General features: G+C 35.4%; 2 protein-coding genes and 1 long non-coding RNA gene across 4 annotated transcripts in view; 2 read left to right on the top strand and 1 right to left on the bottom strand.

Moving 5' to 3' along the window:
• Positions 1–2,788: 2,788 nt before the first annotated feature.
• LOC147875065 (uncharacterized) lies at positions 2,789–10,006 on the top strand. The gene is made up of 2 exons (XR_015536991.1): positions 2,789–4,644; positions 7,245–10,006. It is a non-coding gene; the product is annotated as an uncharacterized LOC147875065 (long non-coding RNA).
• Positions 4,141–15,050, bottom strand: Fsn (F-box synaptic protein). The gene is made up of 4 exons (XM_022072081.2): positions 14,931–15,050; positions 14,052–14,647; positions 12,951–13,041; positions 4,141–12,465 (listed from the first exon to the last, which is right to left on the bottom strand). Exons 1-4 carry the CDS (start codon positions 14,956–14,958, stop codon positions 12,371–12,373), a joined length of 810 nt encoding a protein of 269 aa, XP_021927773.1. The 5' UTR covers positions 14,959–15,050; the 3' UTR covers positions 4,141–12,370.
• Positions 15,039–16,456, top strand: part of Dp (transcription factor Dp) — a 27,344-nt gene continuing 25,926 nt past the window's right edge. For both annotated transcript variants that reach the window (XR_015536947.1, XM_022072068.2), the window contains exon 1: positions 15,039–15,178. Coding sequence is in view for 1 of the 2 variants with exons in the window: in XM_022072068.2 (XP_021927760.2) it covers positions 15,130–15,178 (49 nt within the window). In the remaining variant the exon portion in view is untranslated. The remainder of the gene's footprint in view (positions 15,179–16,456) is intronic.

Genomic DNA, 16,456 nt, shown 5'->3' with positions numbered 1-16,456 from the left:
ATATTGAGTAAAATTGGGTAGGTGAATTGTACAGCTTCATGTGGATTAAATTACATTTCTATACTTCACTGAACAGGTGTATGTTGAATGTAGAAACACATTGTAGAGGGTAAGTGACATTCAGTTGTAGACCTTGTTTGGTGATTTTATGGATGTAGAATTTTTCAAGTGTTTTTTTAACCTCCTATCTTTGTGACTTGTAGTTTTGTGTAGCTGACCATATGAGTGGTGTTCAGTATATGTTGGACATTTAATTGCTTTTATTGTTTTATGGCCTGTATATGTTCTTTTAATTGGTTTTTGAAGGGTCACTCTGTTTGTCCAGTATATTTTAGTTGGCAAATTTGGTACTTCAGTTGATACACTATTACTATATTTGTCAGTGGATGGTTTTAATTGATGCTGAATGGTATTAACAGCCTTAGAGCTAGTTTTTAAATATGTGTGTTTGAATAATTTACTTACAGTCATGGTTTAATTCCCTGTAAGGTAAAAATGGCCCATCTTTGTTTATTTGGTATGTCTTGTTGGGTTCAGTTCTATTGTTTGTTTCTTTGAAAAAAGGTTTGAGAATGTGGGTATGGTACTTATTATTTGTGATCATTTTAAGATCTTTTTGTTTTCCTTGATCTGATATTGAAAACCTAATCATTTTTTATTTATTATTTATCATTTTGATTTATTCTCATATTTTTCTTGAAAGCGCATATTCGTGCTTCACTGTAGCCCGTCTGGCTGTTCTTTCAGAGTTCTAGTCAGTCCTTATCAGCTCTTCCTTGTCTAACCGAAGAACAGTCCTGAAGTAAACAAAGAGGAAAGACAGTGGCCTTCCACCCACCGCACAATTGGATGGAGACCAGTGTGCATCTATCGACCTGGTGCACATTGAGAAGAAGTAATACTATTATTTAATAATTGCTTCTGTCATGTATTGATCAGGGACTTACACAGACCATTGTATTGTTTGATGTACTTTTTATGAATTTATTGATCTCTCCCATGAATTGATTTTAAGTGTGTTGGACAACACACACATCAGTTGACAATGAGCATTCCAGTGGGTACTGTCTGTATATCATTTTAGTCATATTTCAACTGCAGAAATGGTCTTGGTTTTATCCATTGATAAGAGTGCAAAACTCATAAGACCTTTGTTTTGTATTGATGAGCTCATGGAGATATTGCATGTAGTTGCAAAACACTTCACAGTGATTTTTCTCTACTTCCATAGCTTTGTTGGAAGACCAGGTTGGTAAATTTGCCAAAGCATAAAAGAGGGAAACTGTTGAAAAATAGTAAGAAACAGATAATACTGCACAGTTTTAATTCATATTATCATAAGACTAGTAAAATAGGCTGATGTTATTAGGGTTTAAATTTGTGGATTTTGACAAGTCTCCAGAAACAGAGCTGTCTCAATAGATGTGTGATAACTCTATGACAGTGAACATTCTGTTGGCTGTTGACCAATATTATTAATCAATTCTGTTCTGACTTTTCATTACAGAAAAAATTAACATTATTGTTGTGTAGGCCAGACCATAAATGGAGGGATTTACCCATTTCCTGAATGTGAATTGTTCTTTGTCAGTGGGTTAAAACTGAGATGCCATAAAGAGTGATGTGATCAGTAAAGAAGTCTGTTTAATAGTAGGTCATATTTATGGGCATAATGGAGATTTTAATTGGTAGCTCTGTATGTGTGCTGCATTACACTGCAATAGAGTTCATGTAAAATTGTGACATCTGGTTTGCCTGCTTTCCTCCTGTCTTTCAATTTGCAGAGTATTGTATTCACTGGGCAATCCAATATATTGTTCATATAATGAATCAACCATTGTAACAAACCTTTAGAAAATCATTATTCAACTAAGATATAATAGATTATGGCTGTCTCTGACCATTCTTTATTCAGAGAATAATGGGTAATGCCACATACAGCAAAGGTAAATTTGAGTTCTTTGACAGACCCCCTGGTAAAACCTAGTGACCACCTAATTTGAGAACTTTACAAGAGAAGTGCATCACCCACCCACAATAATACTTCAAGGTTTGTTCCCAACATTGTGGAAGAACACATCACCTCCATTTTCAAAGTAGAAGTGTGGCTGGTTATACTGAAGATGGAAGTGGTATGTTCTTTAAAAATACTGGCAGCTACATACAAGACTGCATGATGTCACAACTTAGATCACAATCTACAATTTTACCACTCTGAAAAATCTTAAATCTCTACATAATGTATCAATGGTATCAGTGAAAGCTATCTCTGGGAGAGAGGAATCATTCTAAAATGTTTGCTGCTTTTTATAACTGCAAGCCTGGAAACAAACTACAGGCAAGAAAAACAATCATTGCTTGTTCTTATGAAAATCACTTTAAAGATACATACATACACACTTTAAAATGCTGTGATGTTAGTATAAGGCAATTGTTTTGTATAGTTATGCCGTAGTGATTCTTAATTTTAAATGTTACCACTAGGGCAAAATGAGGTATTGCTTCATAATGTCAAGTATATCTTTTCTGGGTTATTAATCAAATTATTTATATTTTAGATGGTGTGAATGGTAAAGAACTGCCAGCTGGTTGGCAGTCTTGGTCCCCTGAGTCAATGAATAGTACAGTTGAGGCTGTCTTCAGTTTCTTATGACTTTTAAGCAGTTTTGAGTGCCACAAACAACAATGGAGCATCCATCCATGGAACCACCCTACTAGCACAATATCAAACCAGATGAGCAGTTGTAAGCATGTTTTCACTCATGAAGACAAAGTAGATATGGTGAGTCACATTAAAAATATGCAGCAATGATATTTTGTGATATCTGGGGTTCTCATGGTGGTGAGTATGAAGATGGCTGTCTACTGGATTGTTGTGCCATGTAGTCTGGTAGAAGTTTACTAATGTTTCAGAGGTACTTACTGCAACCATCATGAGGTTGATGAGAAGTCATTGTCCCCTGACCTTTCAAAGGTACTGATATGGCAGTTACTAATTGGCTTTAAAGCTTTTTAAGCTGATATCCAACTATTTCTTTAAGAAATCCAGGTTGTTAAATTTAATCAGTAAAATAATTTGTTTTTTCTAGCATTTTGTTGATGCATATTTTGTGACCACATAGTCCTTCCACTTCTTAAATAGTGGAATGTCTGTCTGTGTCAATAAAAGAAAAACGTGTGGCCAGATAGTTTCTTAATACAGTTATTGAAAATGAGGAAGGCCATGGGAAAAAGTTTCTATGCCAGTTAAGAGGGAATCGGTTATGGGAGACTACACTATACATACTTTATGTTTTGCCTTTTGGTTTAGCTTGCAATAGTACAAAACTGCTGCAAGGTGCACCAATTATTAAAAATGTCACAGCTTACAGTTGGCCATCCTTACTTTCAATGTCGCACTTTATCATGAAACAAATATAATGTAAATGTTGTTTGAAAGTGATGCCATATTTACTGCTTTCATTGTAAGATAGCTTTTCTGCATATTCAATGTGGAAATGAACAAAAGCATAATTTAAAGGTGATGCCTGTGCACCATTTGCTTCTGCTCAGTACCATTATTAGAATAGCAGTAATATTCCTTGCACATTCTGCAATATTAAAAAGCAGGAAATAAATGTGTAATGACCACATCTGGAAACTATTAACCTCTGTACTGAAAATTCTGAATACACAGCTTCATCAAAGCATCTCAAGTTATGTTAACTGCAGATAAAATATGGCATTCATATCCAACACAAAATTGGTCTCAAAGTTAAAATGCCTACTTCAGGATGTACTGGACATGAGTTTATCAATTTCATATTCCAGAATCCTACTGTAGGAGTAGCAGAACTACCAGCAGGCCCAATGGGTAGTTAATTCTCTCTTTCAGAACCTGAACACAATTGTGGCCAGGAAATAAACACATGTATTTTTCAGTATCATAAAAAACAGGCATTTGTATCTCATAATGCAGAAACATGCAGGTCTTGTTGGGTTTTTTTTCTCCTGTTACAATAATGCATCATATATTTTTATGACATCTCCAAATTATTATTATTATTATTATTACTCTGTAAAAATGTACTTCCTTCATTAACTTGATTTGAACATGAGGGAAGAGAGACATATCTGTAGGAACAGAAGAAGTACTCCATCTGGACTTATAGATTTTTAATGTATTTAAGCTTACTACAATTTAGAGACTTTAACCATATGGTTGTTTAATGCACATAATTTAAAAAGGCGTATTTTTTATGTAATCGTGTATTTCGTAGTAGGTACATAGTAGTAGTAGTAATCAAAGTACACAATTATTTTAAATACCATATTGTTTGAGAATACTGATCCATGGTAAAAATATAAATATATATTATGCTTCTGTTATGATGTACAGAATGTTTGTCAGTTCATTCAGTGTGATTACCATAATATATGTATTTTAAAATTGACAACATGCAGGAAGATACCCATAACAACAAGTAAAGAACATTCTTTGATGGAGTTTGTAGTATTTAAGTTTCACAATTTTACTAATACTCTTTTTGTTTGAGCTGGAGATTAGCCACCACTACTCTACACTATATGAAGACATTTCAGTTCTGACAACTTTGAATGGTAGACCAAAGTGAAGCCATTTTAACAAACTAGTTGCACCAGCAAGTAAGATCTCTAATGTTTCTTCCATATCCCCATACATGATTACACAGTTCACTAGCAATAATTTTAATTCACCTTGGATTTGCATTTCTGCAGTATGCAGTGGAATGTTAAATACAAGTTTCATAACAAAATAAATGGAAAGTTCACAGTCTCATAACTAATTCCATGAAGCAAAGTCCTTCTTGAGAAGCTAATAGGATGCTCAATTAGTCAAGAAATTCACACCCTCGAGCCCCATTTCTATAAGAACCATTTTAACATTATCCTCCCATCTATGCCTAGGTGTTCGGAGTGTTCTCTACATTTCCGGCTTACCATCCAAAATTGTGTATGTATTGCTTATCTCCCCCATGTACCCTGCATGCTTTCCCCATCTCATCCTTGTGATTTTATCCTCCTAGTACTATTTGGGGAAAATTAGGCCTACGAATTATGGTTCTCATTGTACAGTTTTCTCGTCTCCTGTCATTTCAGCTGTCTTAGTTCAAAATATTTTCCTATTCTCAGACACCATCAGCATTCTCTCTGTTTCACACCCATACAAAATGATAGGCTAAAATTACAGTTTCGTTTATTTCAATCTTTATATTTTTAATTAGCAAACTGGAAGACAGATGACTCTGAACTCCATGACAGCAAACAATCCCCAAATTTGTAGTCAAATAATGCAACATAAAAAGTGCAAAATGCTCTAAATTCTCCTGTGTTTATAAAATGCTGATATTTTGCATTTCCAATTACTGGAATAAAAAGATGTCAGCTCCTTATCTCTTGAGGACTGCATCCATTCAAACATCCCATATGTAGTGTGGAAATGCAGTCATCCTTAAATTCTTCTAAAATATTATGTAATAAGCAGTGGTGAAGCATGACTTTTTCAAAAGTGTTAGCCAAATCCCAAGGTGGGGGGGGAAAGAGATGGTCATGAAAATCTTCACAATTGAGTATAGGTCTATAACTCATACAAGATAACTGTGCAAATATGAACCAAAAATTAGTGAAGTAATAAAAGAGGAAGTACATGTAAAAAATGGTTAGCAACTGCTGAGCTTACCTTATTTATTGCATCTTATATATTAGTTCCATTAAATGATTTTTATCAGTGAAAATATCAATTGTGGAGTCACAGAAGTTCAAACTGTCTTCAGAGACTTCAGTTTTGTACCAAGAATCAGAAAAATGGCATAACCTATTCTTTGATTTGTCACCATCTTTGTGTGAAAAGGGGGTGGTCTGCCTATTTCCATTATTTTCTTCTCACAAAACAAAGTCCCTACAAGAAAATTACCATTTTGAAAGGTCCTATGCAACAATCACAAACCTTATTTTCCATGATGCACAATCACAGCACAGAAACATACAACAAAGGTTACACAGTTGAAATCAAGATAAATGTGATGCAGTGCAGTATGTCAAAAGCCAGCATGCAAGCATGTAGTATGTTAGCAGTCGAGGTTTGGGTTAACATCTTAGCTTGAAAAGTCATGCAGTACCCTGCAACTCTACACTATATTGTCTCCCCTTTAAATGTAAACAGTAGGCCCACATTGAGCCAGGTCTAGGTGGCTAATAGCAACTTACTGGTTGGAGCTGTTAAAGATGCATTTTACTTGATTGATTCTTTATGTTCCAGTGTATGGAGTACCATTGTACTACGAAAGTAAGACTTTTTGTTTTCTGTTTTTCAAAGTGTTGGCTCGGCTAACACAGCTAACATAAATGCTCCATCCCTGGTAGGAAGATTCAGAGTTGTTTTATTTTATATGCATACTAATTGCCTTTCCTGAATACTGTGTTATTGATCTGAAGACTGAAACAACTCATTGCAAGATTGTTGTAATTTCTGTCCACACCCTGTAGCCACTAGCAGATTCTGGCTGGCACCTTATACTCACTGCAGCTTGTATGCATGGTTATATATTTCTGTAGGTATATGCACCTGTACTTCAAGAAGATGGTGTCTCCTTGCTACCTGACTTGTTAATTAATAGGTCAAAATCAGGCATGTGCCACTATTACATCAGTCTCAGCAGAAACCACCATTTCTTCCGTATGGATTCAGGTGCTCAATTTCAAAAAACTGCTTCAGAACTGTTTGCCAGTTTAGACAATTTTAGACAGTGGACTCAGAAAACAAAAATAGTATTAATATTATGAGGATATAAAACGTAATACCAGAAACATTTTAAGCTTTAAAGACCTTGACTACACTCACTTGATGAATATACAGGTGATCTCTGCTTAAAGTAAAGTTCACATCAAATTAAAAATAAGTATGTCGCGCCAACCCCAGAATTCTCCTTGAGTAGTTGGCAGAAATTTTAGCTGGCAGATTTGGTGTATGGTGAATGCTCTGGTCTGGCTACTAGTCCACTGCCAGACTACTAAAATTAGAGGAATTTAACACACATTTTTCACTACAGAACACAACAGCGGAATAATAACAACAAACCTTGTTATTTTGGTGTGATTGGGAGATTTAGCAATATTCCATTTCCACATAACCTAACTTCTACACCAGCATTTGCCACAGAATTCTACTATGGAACATGAATCTTAATCATAATTGGACCTAGTAATTTTTTTCTTGTGTGTTGCAGGGTTTTTTATAGATAAGAAAGTGGCAGACCAAAATAATGAATACACAGTTTAAGGAAGAATGAGAATGCAGGTTCATGAAAGATACACAGGGAAGACTGTGCCTGAAATTTATCATAACTGTCTAGCAAGGTTTATAAGATGCTCTTCCCAAGGACATGGTATTGAGGTTGGAATGCAGGTTGTTTGAATGTCAAAGATAAGCCAAGAAGTGTGAGGCTGTCAATAAGTTGAGCAGGTGCAGAAATTGCTGCATCTATCCTGAGGTTACAGCATCTGAATGCAGAATTCTAGAAACAACAATGCAAAAAGCATGTGAAAATGACCTTGGACTGAAAGCATGTTTGTCAGTGAAGTGGGTGATGGAGATGTGTAACACAGCTCACACGTCAGATATGGGTCATGAAATTTCTTGAGTGCACAGTGCAGATTATTTTAATTGGAAAGTTTTTTCCTTAGACAAAAAAATTCTGAATAAGTCTTGGGAAAACAATAGACCAGTGAAGTTTTAATCTGTCATGTAATTCGTGGCCTTTTCAACTACCTGTTTGCATGATCTTTGCAGTGTAGGTTCTCAGACAGCTGTTTTTTTGAAATGTATGCTTTTGTAGATGTGATTGGTGCCACCTACTATAAAAGGGGCATGATATCACCTTATAGGTAGCTACACATCTGTTGCTTATTAAGTCATTCTGTGATGCTGGTGACCACTGAATTTAGTGAGGAAATGTTCAGTTAGTGGCACTGCAGGACTGCACTATCCACATCATTCCATAATGTCTTTTGAAATTAATCAATATGGAGGAGGAGGAAAGTGAACAGCTGAAAATCAGTGGGTGGATAAGTACTTGTAGTACTGTGTCTGCCAAAATGTATTTTCAGACAAAGCATGTGAATGTGCTGGGAAGCATAGGTCTGGTGAGATAAAGACTGGAGTTAAAAAAGAGCCTTTCAGTAGAACAAAGTGTATTCAAGAAATTCAAATACTGCTAACAAGGCTGCTGCAAGAGCATATTTCTGCATAGACAGGAGAATGTGCCTTTTTAATGTTTGAAAAGAAATGTGTTTAGAAAAATGTCTGTGTATGAGAACATACAGAATACTAAAGATGACTGTTGAACATAGAATGAGTGATATATCTAACTCCATTCAGAAGATACCTTCTGGGTAAGGTAATTCACTCAGTCAATCCTGCCTCTCACCAAGCCCGAAGGTTCATTACTTTGTTCACAAGGGCCTGCCGCTGATCCTTGTCCAATGCCCTTAATGATACATCATTAAATTTACTGACCAAGTCAGAAGTTTAGTCTTACTCCACTGTAGTATGTGAGTTGTGACATAAGGCCACTGCTTAGTTACTGTTGTTTATGCAATTAAAGACAGGGAAGTTATGGAAGACTTAGATATGTGATCTGTACATGGAAAATCTACATGCAAAAAAGTTATTGTTTTGGAAGATCCACAGCTGGACAGGAAATGATTAGCTGGCTTTTGTCAATGCACCACATAGAAGGATGCAGCAAGTCTGCTGAGTGAAAAGAGGATTTTATATCACTGTATTATACATCATAAACCACTGAGTAGCAATGTAATTAAATTTAATGTCATGACTGTTTTGCCTATGAATTTAGTTTGTAGTAGAGACTGGAAAGTTTCAGGAATACATATGCAAGAGACTGGTTCTAAATATTGTGATATTGTGTAATACATAGCAGTGCACTGGCTAAGCTGTATTAGTGTCTTGTAGCATTTTATGGAAATTACATCTGAAATTAAAGAATTTTTGGAGGGTAAAAGAAAAAAACACAAATAGAGAATGAATGATTGATGAAGAACTTCATGGTGAAGACAGTTTAATTACCGTCTTTCCTGATGTGAATGGTATTAGAAGTAAAATGTAACTGTTTACTACACAACTGAACAAAAACATGTCACATTTCTGAACATATGCTGCATTGTTTCCCTTCAGCAATTCTCAGAGTCTGTGTTCCCATATAGAAAAATTGTAGATAGAATTCAGTTACATATTTACAGGCAACTGAGTGTATGTTTGAGCTATTTATGGGCCCCTTTTCAGTTTCAAGTGAAAACTACAAGCCTGATATTCAGCTTGAATTAATGGCATGCAGAACTTTACAATTCTGAAAACCAAACACTGAGAATGTCCTATGGTTTTTTTTGACAACTTATAATTCAAAGGAATTAGAAAAGAAGCCTGAAAATGTCACTGTTTTGCATAAACATTTTCATTACAGTCTATACCAATGTATCAACATTTGCAGGACATTCTCAAAATGGCAACAACGTAGTTTGACCCAGGCATCAATAAAATGGCAAGTGAAGAAAGATACAATATCTCATACTGATTAAGTACAGTAACAGGCATGCATGATCAGTGCTTTTTATTGAATGTTTGCTGATAAATTCATGCGAGGGGAGAAAAGTGAATGTTTATAATGTGCTTCACCACAAAGAATACATATTTTGTTGATATATAAATTTATTTTTCTGTGCATTGTCCACTAGTTGATTTTTTTAATAACGATGATGGTCTGTTATAATCTTCTAAACTCTTGTTCATTAATAACAAACATTTCAATTACCAACTTACATGTCCAAACTGTAATATTCCATTTTAAGTCTAATTTAGTATGTTAAATATCTGGCGCTACTAGGAGTTCACTACCATTTTGTATGTATAATGTTCACTAACAAATGCATTACTGCATATACACAAAAATTTAATAAAAAATGTTGCAATGTATATGGTTTAAGTTTCCTCAAAAATTAAAAATAGTAGTGTAGTGGGCTCAACACTGATTCAACCACTAACCTACCTGTACTTAGGGAAAAACAAGCTATTATGCTGAAGACCCAAGGAGACATGATACTTATTAGCTACAACTAATGTAGAACTATAATGAATGTAAAAACTGGTCATCCACTGCATTAATCACATTTTTGTTTCAAATATATTTTGTCAGACCAAGAAAGTTTTCCAGTAAACACAGATTCAGAAAACATATTGAAATAGACAGAAAGGAATATAATTAAAACTGCAGTCCACTACTTTGATAAATACAAAGTCTATGGAAAACAAATACCATGTATTTTTAACTTTGTCCAATTATGACCACTGCATGTATCAACAATGTGCATCTGCACATCTGTATAAACAAATCCATGTGAAGACCAAAATAAGGATTCTGGAAATTATGTACTGTGACCTCAAGCTTTACACCACAAAATAGTGGTAATATAAAAGAAAAACACTTCAATGATGTGATGGCTGTTCAAATGAAACCCATTCATGGCACTGCTAGTGAATACCCCAGTCACATTTGACCACGTGGCTGTGTGCATGACACATATGCAGCTGATTACAAGGTGTACAATAGAATGGTCAAATCAGAACAAGTGGGAACATTATGACAGTTAAATGCCAATGTTCCAGGTGCACATCCATCCAAACAGGATCAACATGCTGTCATTCAGTTCTTTGGTGCTGAGGGTTGTCAAGTAGGTGACATTCATGGAAGAATGTGTACTGTGTATGGAAATATGTATCACCATCAACAGAGAGCATCCTGGCATGCTCATGAGGGGTGTCATGTTGCAAGACAGTGCCCATCCCCCATGTGGCCTGCACTGTTCAAGACAAGCTGTACTCCATGAGTTGGAAGGTAGGACAATCCCTCACATCGCTCATACCTGTCACCATCCGACTTCCATGGGTTTGGCTCCCTTAAGAAAGCAATAAGGGGCCACAGATTTTGGTCATATAGAGCTGTCTAGGCCATGGTGGTACATCAGTGGGATGATTGCCTCAATGCCCTTGGTGTCTATTCTTAGCCTCTACTCCTTCACCCATAACACTTACTGAACAGGTCTCATTTGAATTTGCCTCGTGCAATCATGACATGTCATTTTAATTTCATTAAACCTCCATTTTATTCTACATGACACACTGTTAGCATTGGTTTCACTCTGCATATAAAAAAGAATCTGTACAGATAAAAACATAACAACATAAAAATAACACATTATCACAGTAAAAATATTCATGGTAAAAAAAGGTGGAACTGCTGTTATCTCCAGTATACCCTAAAGTAAATAAATTAAAAATATGTGTTCATACAACATGTGATAGCAGTGAACAAAAGCCACTTTCAGAATAATAAATAAACAACGAAACTTGCACGGCTCTGACATCAACAATGTTGTTACAAGGACTGGTTAAAAATGAAGACTAATGAAACTTGAAAATGGTACAGTAACAAGAAATCCTGGCATTGCTATAAAAAATGTTGAGTCTGCAATGCCACATAGTTACATTCTTTCATCTATACAGATAAATATACATTTTATTACAAAAAACGTTATGCCAACGATACAAGGCATTAGCGGCATTATGACGATCCACACCAGTGGGGATTTTTTGCTATAAATATGTGGTCTCTCCCTCTCGAAGAATTTAAGAAAGAGAACACCCAGTCACAATAAGATTATGAATGATACAAATGCATCCGTTGGCACCCAATGAGATGAGAATGATTCAAGCTGTCTCTACATCATTATTAACCATGTAAAAATTAGTTGATTTACAAATATCAAGAAAATTGTCTCTCACTACACGAGCCTGGTTTGCACTTTAACTTTATACCCCATCATGACCTTCATTGCACACTAGAATAATATGTCATATTAAAATTCTCTATTCCATGTGCAAGAGTAAAACCGTAAACATTTTTCTAAACTTTGTGACAATAATATACACAATAAAATATCACTTTAAGACATGATCATTCCCTTGCTGAATGTGATAAACAGTGGACAATGTCCAACAGTTCATAAACAAAACTGCAGGGATATTATTCAGTGTGCAATGAAAATACAGAACAGTGTCATGGAATAGGGAACCCAAGACTGGTTGATGCACAATTAGTATGGAGCACCCACAGCCTTCAATTGGAGGCAGTATAATTTTAATATTAATAATCAGAGAAGTCTCACATTGGCATCCCAACAAATTCTGAAGCAGTGCAGTAAGTCATCACATCCAGGAGTTGTACTCACTTCACTGCTGTCCAGAAACGTAACTGTCATTATCTTCTAACCAACTTTGTTGTTACCCATCAAGTGGGGGTCCGAGATACACCATGGAGACTTCTGTGTTACCATACACTGCTGACACAGACGGATACAGTCTCTTGTCTGGCAGGCCTGATGATAGCATCAATAACACATTTAGAAAAACTGTTCAGGATCCTTGTAAACTTTACTAACAATATCGCTGACAGCACTGCAGTGTTATGAATGTTTAATGCCACTTAAATGTCTGAACACGTTCAATAATTTAGAAAATAATAGCAGACTCTCTATAAACTACCAATATAAATAAGAACAAAAGTATTTATTTTCCTTAACTGTTTGAATATAGTGAGGCTATTAGGAACTGGAAATTAATTAATAATTATGAAATCTAATAAACCATTTCTATGCACACTTTCCACTAGGAACAGATTTTTACTGTGTTACATAAAATTAAATTTGCTGGAAATTGGTGAACCTGATCAATTTCCGTAAAAAAAAATTATAATAAACCGAACATGTAATCGGGTGCAGTAAGAGAAACATCAGGTGAATACTGAAGTGATTGGATGTAACTACAGCTACAAATGTACTTGCAAAGACAAAGGCTTTCTTACCTCTAAATGCAACACCAAGGAACTCATAGTTTTTCTCAAAGGATAGTGTATTATCATCACAATCCAGGATAACTCGTATTCTTTCACCAACCTATAACATTTGAAGTTTTAACTTAAAAACAACCAACTACTAAGCTCATAACATAATCCAACACACACACACACACACAGATAAGGTCTTAACTTTTACCATCCATTCTCTGCAGCTTATGTGCAGTTAGCTGACTGCATCACAATAGCATACTGCTAAAAGGTTAACCAATGAGTTGAAACTCTGCCCTGCTACCCTGTAGTATAGGCATTTAGATCCCCTATTCCCATATGATAAACATTACAGAACATCAATAACTGGAAGTCATTAGGGCTTTTGGAATAACTTGATGATGTAGTAATAATGTATACCTGTTACAGAATGTGAGATTTATTAATTACTAGAACATCAACTTAACCTTTCCAATCCTCCTAACTTACTCAACACTACTAACCCTAACATAAACCATCCTAATGTAACTGGTTGCACATTGTAAATATTGTGTATCTTGTACATTTTCCCTCATCAATTAAATTTAAAAAAAAAATTAAAAACGCATGCATATACAATCAGGTGAAATCATACAACTTATAAAATTGTGTTTTTAAAGTTGGTAAACTTATAGGAGGAAAATGCCCAAGTACATGCCAGTTAATGACACCTATATCAAAAACCTTTCTTTTGTTTATTCTTTGCCTCATTACACTGCCTGAATGTTCTTGGACCTCCTTCCCATTCTGTCACTAAGATTACATTAGCTCAGCATACTTTAGATGGTGGAGAGATGCAAAATCTCCAAAATGGCCATTTTTCACTAGTATTACTCATTTATATGTACATATAAGCTATAGTACTAGCATACAACTTAAACACACCGTTACTCTTATATCATGATAGTATTAATGTAATGCACTCACTTTGAAATAATGTGATAAACAGTAGTCAATAAGAGGTTATGTAGTTAAGTTATTTTCAACTGATGATTAAAATTCAAGTTTACTTCCTTCTGAAATATATGTCCCTCTGGAAACGCTGTGATTTATAAACAATGCGGAACACAATGTACAAACCTGGTACTTCGGTGCATTATTAAGAAGTGGATAATTTCCCTGGGAATCTCCATTATGGAGAAGATGGTTATCAACCAAATTCCAACCCCAACTTTGATCGTCGGAACCTAACAAAGCAACATAACCATGACACTGTAAAGGTGCTTCTTTTGTTGCTATACCAATAACAGCAACTGTTCCAAGTGGTCCTTCCCATATCACTTCCCATGCATGCCTACCATGCCGAAACCCAATTTTCCCTCGCGAAGCGTCTGTACTTTGGGCCACAGGATTACGATGCAACGTGAAGCCATTGGGCTTTATATAAACGTTCCTTGAGCAGTCATTCGGATTCCACGCATGATAGAAGGCTCGTAATTTCGCTTTATACGTTGGCACAGATGACAGCAGGTCTGACTTGAGGGCTTCTTCTGCCAGCTTACGGATACAGTGTAACCTCCACACATCATTATTTTCATCATTTAAAAACCTGTACCAGTTTTTACACACGAGAGAACAGTTCCTGAGATCATGAAGGTCAAGATACGAAAATATGACTTCTAAAACATTATCAGGTAGCGTCGCTGCTATTTCTTCTACCATTTTGCCGGTTTCAACTGAAATAAGGAACAAAATAAGGAACGTCAGAAGGAACCAGTTTGTGATTGGTTTATTGGCGATGTGATTTCCGGTTCACAGTCAATCTTTCCTTAGTCAAGTTTTGAGTGGAAACCACGTGACAATACCTAACCAATCAGCTGTTTGGCTTTGTGCCTGCCGCCAAGCTCATCTCAGGTGTATTTGCACGAAACAGCTATATTTTCTAGATAGATTTTCGCGTCACTATAAAGGTTATTTTGCTTTTATATGAACTGTGTAAAAGAATAGATATTGATTTACCCTTTAACATTGTCCAGTATCGTTTCATTAGCGAATCTGAGGCTGAAATCGTTAGAAGAAATGTTGTGGTATTGCAGTCGCCATTTTGGTCTTTCGTCGATGTTTGCCCAGATCGTTGGTTCTATGAACTGTTGATTTAAAATATATTCAACGAAAAGTATTAAAAACGTTAGTACAGTCAAGACTGGGAGGATTAAAAATGACACAGCAAAGTAACACAGTAAATTTCTTGATTCAAGATGTCAATGGTGAGTAGTAGAATTTTTTGCATGCAATCAGTGCACTGGGGCGAAAACGTTGAAGAAGAATTAGATTCAGTTTTTCATTGTTACTTATTTCATTCTTAATCAGATGCATTGCATTCAGTTCTGTGAATGTTGAAGCAATATAACATTGATTCTTGTAACAGATGAGATGTTTGTTAATCAAGAGTTATCCAAATTAATAGTAGTAACACTATTTAAACGACCTGGTAATGCCAAAAGAATATGACCTACATTTTGAATTCTTTCAAGAAGTTACTTACCTCATAGTCTTCAAGTATATGTTTAGGATTTCTGTTATAGAAATTGGTATCTGCTAATTTTGACACTGCTATAATATTGTAGTAGTAGTAGTAGTGTCAAGTTCAAACGTGTCCTCATGTGTTGTCACCCGATTTTCAAGGATTGATCCTTGCAGTTCTGTGTCAGATTACTATCTTTAATTACAATTAAAGTATGTTGTAAATAAGCCTTAGGTTTAAAAGTTTTATGGTGATACAGCTTTCTTGATATAGGATTAAGCATAAAGATACCACCAGCATAAGTTTCTTCATATATATTTTGTTGATGCACTTTAAGGCATATGTTTTCTTTCAAGGAAATGGAGTGATCCTCGTGCTAGAGGCTCCAGATGTTCAGCAATAAATCCATTAGTTATTCACCAAGGGTGATCAGATGTTGGAGGTACATGCCTCACATTTTTCAAAACTACATCCCACTACATAAAGTATTGGCAGTATCCATACACAACTGCAGATGATGCTGCAAACTGGCAAATGCACATAACATGACTGCACAAATGAATACTATCCTTTGGAAAATGATTTATTTGAGGTCATCATTGGTATGAGGCTTGTTCATGTAGACCTTTTCCTTCAGTAGGCCTAAGTCAAGTCTTGGCCAGAGATCTTTTTAGAATACCCATTCTCCAAAAAATATAGGAGCTTCACATCTAGTTGTACATGGATCCTGGGAATGACCACTTTTAGCACCATACATGACAAGATGCAGTTTCACAAGGACTGATGTAAGGATATTGTACAACATTTGATCACCATCTATGCATAAATAGTGGTTTTACTGCTGAAAATCTGGGTTTCTTGCAGGATCACACATGACCTATATTTTTTTGTGAATTGAGGATGATTAGTGTCATGTTTTGTATTTTAGAATTTGTAACAAATGTATTGTTTCCAGTACATGATTTATTTGTTTTATAAAAACTAAAGCTTAGAAAAATGTGTGATAGTAAGAATTTTGAAC

The sequence above is a fragment of the Zootermopsis nevadensis genome, unplaced genomic scaffold (assembly GCF_977971745.1).
Source record: "Zootermopsis nevadensis isolate Lab colony 2312 unplaced genomic scaffold, Znev_1.0 Znev_ptg000002l, whole genome shotgun sequence".
NCBI classification, from domain to species: domain Eukaryota; kingdom Metazoa; phylum Arthropoda; class Insecta; order Blattodea; family Termopsidae; genus Zootermopsis; species Zootermopsis nevadensis.
Note: the sequence above shows the minus strand (reverse complement) of the source record. Positions and strands in the feature narration are given on the sequence as shown.

Excerpts from the sequence above, each read along its gene's own strand:
- Fsn (XM_022072081.2), bottom strand. The coding sequence starts at position 14,958 with ATGAAACGATACTGGACAATGTTAAAGG. Across the intron at positions 14,648-14,930 it reads ATACTGGACAATGTTAAAGG|TTGAAACCGGCAAAATGGTA; the intron begins GTAAATCAATAT and ends TCCTTATTTCAG. Across the intron at positions 12,466-12,950 it reads CCTTGGTGTTGCATTTAGAG|GCCTGCCAGACAAGAGACTG; the intron begins GTAAGAAAGCCT and ends TGCTATCATCAG.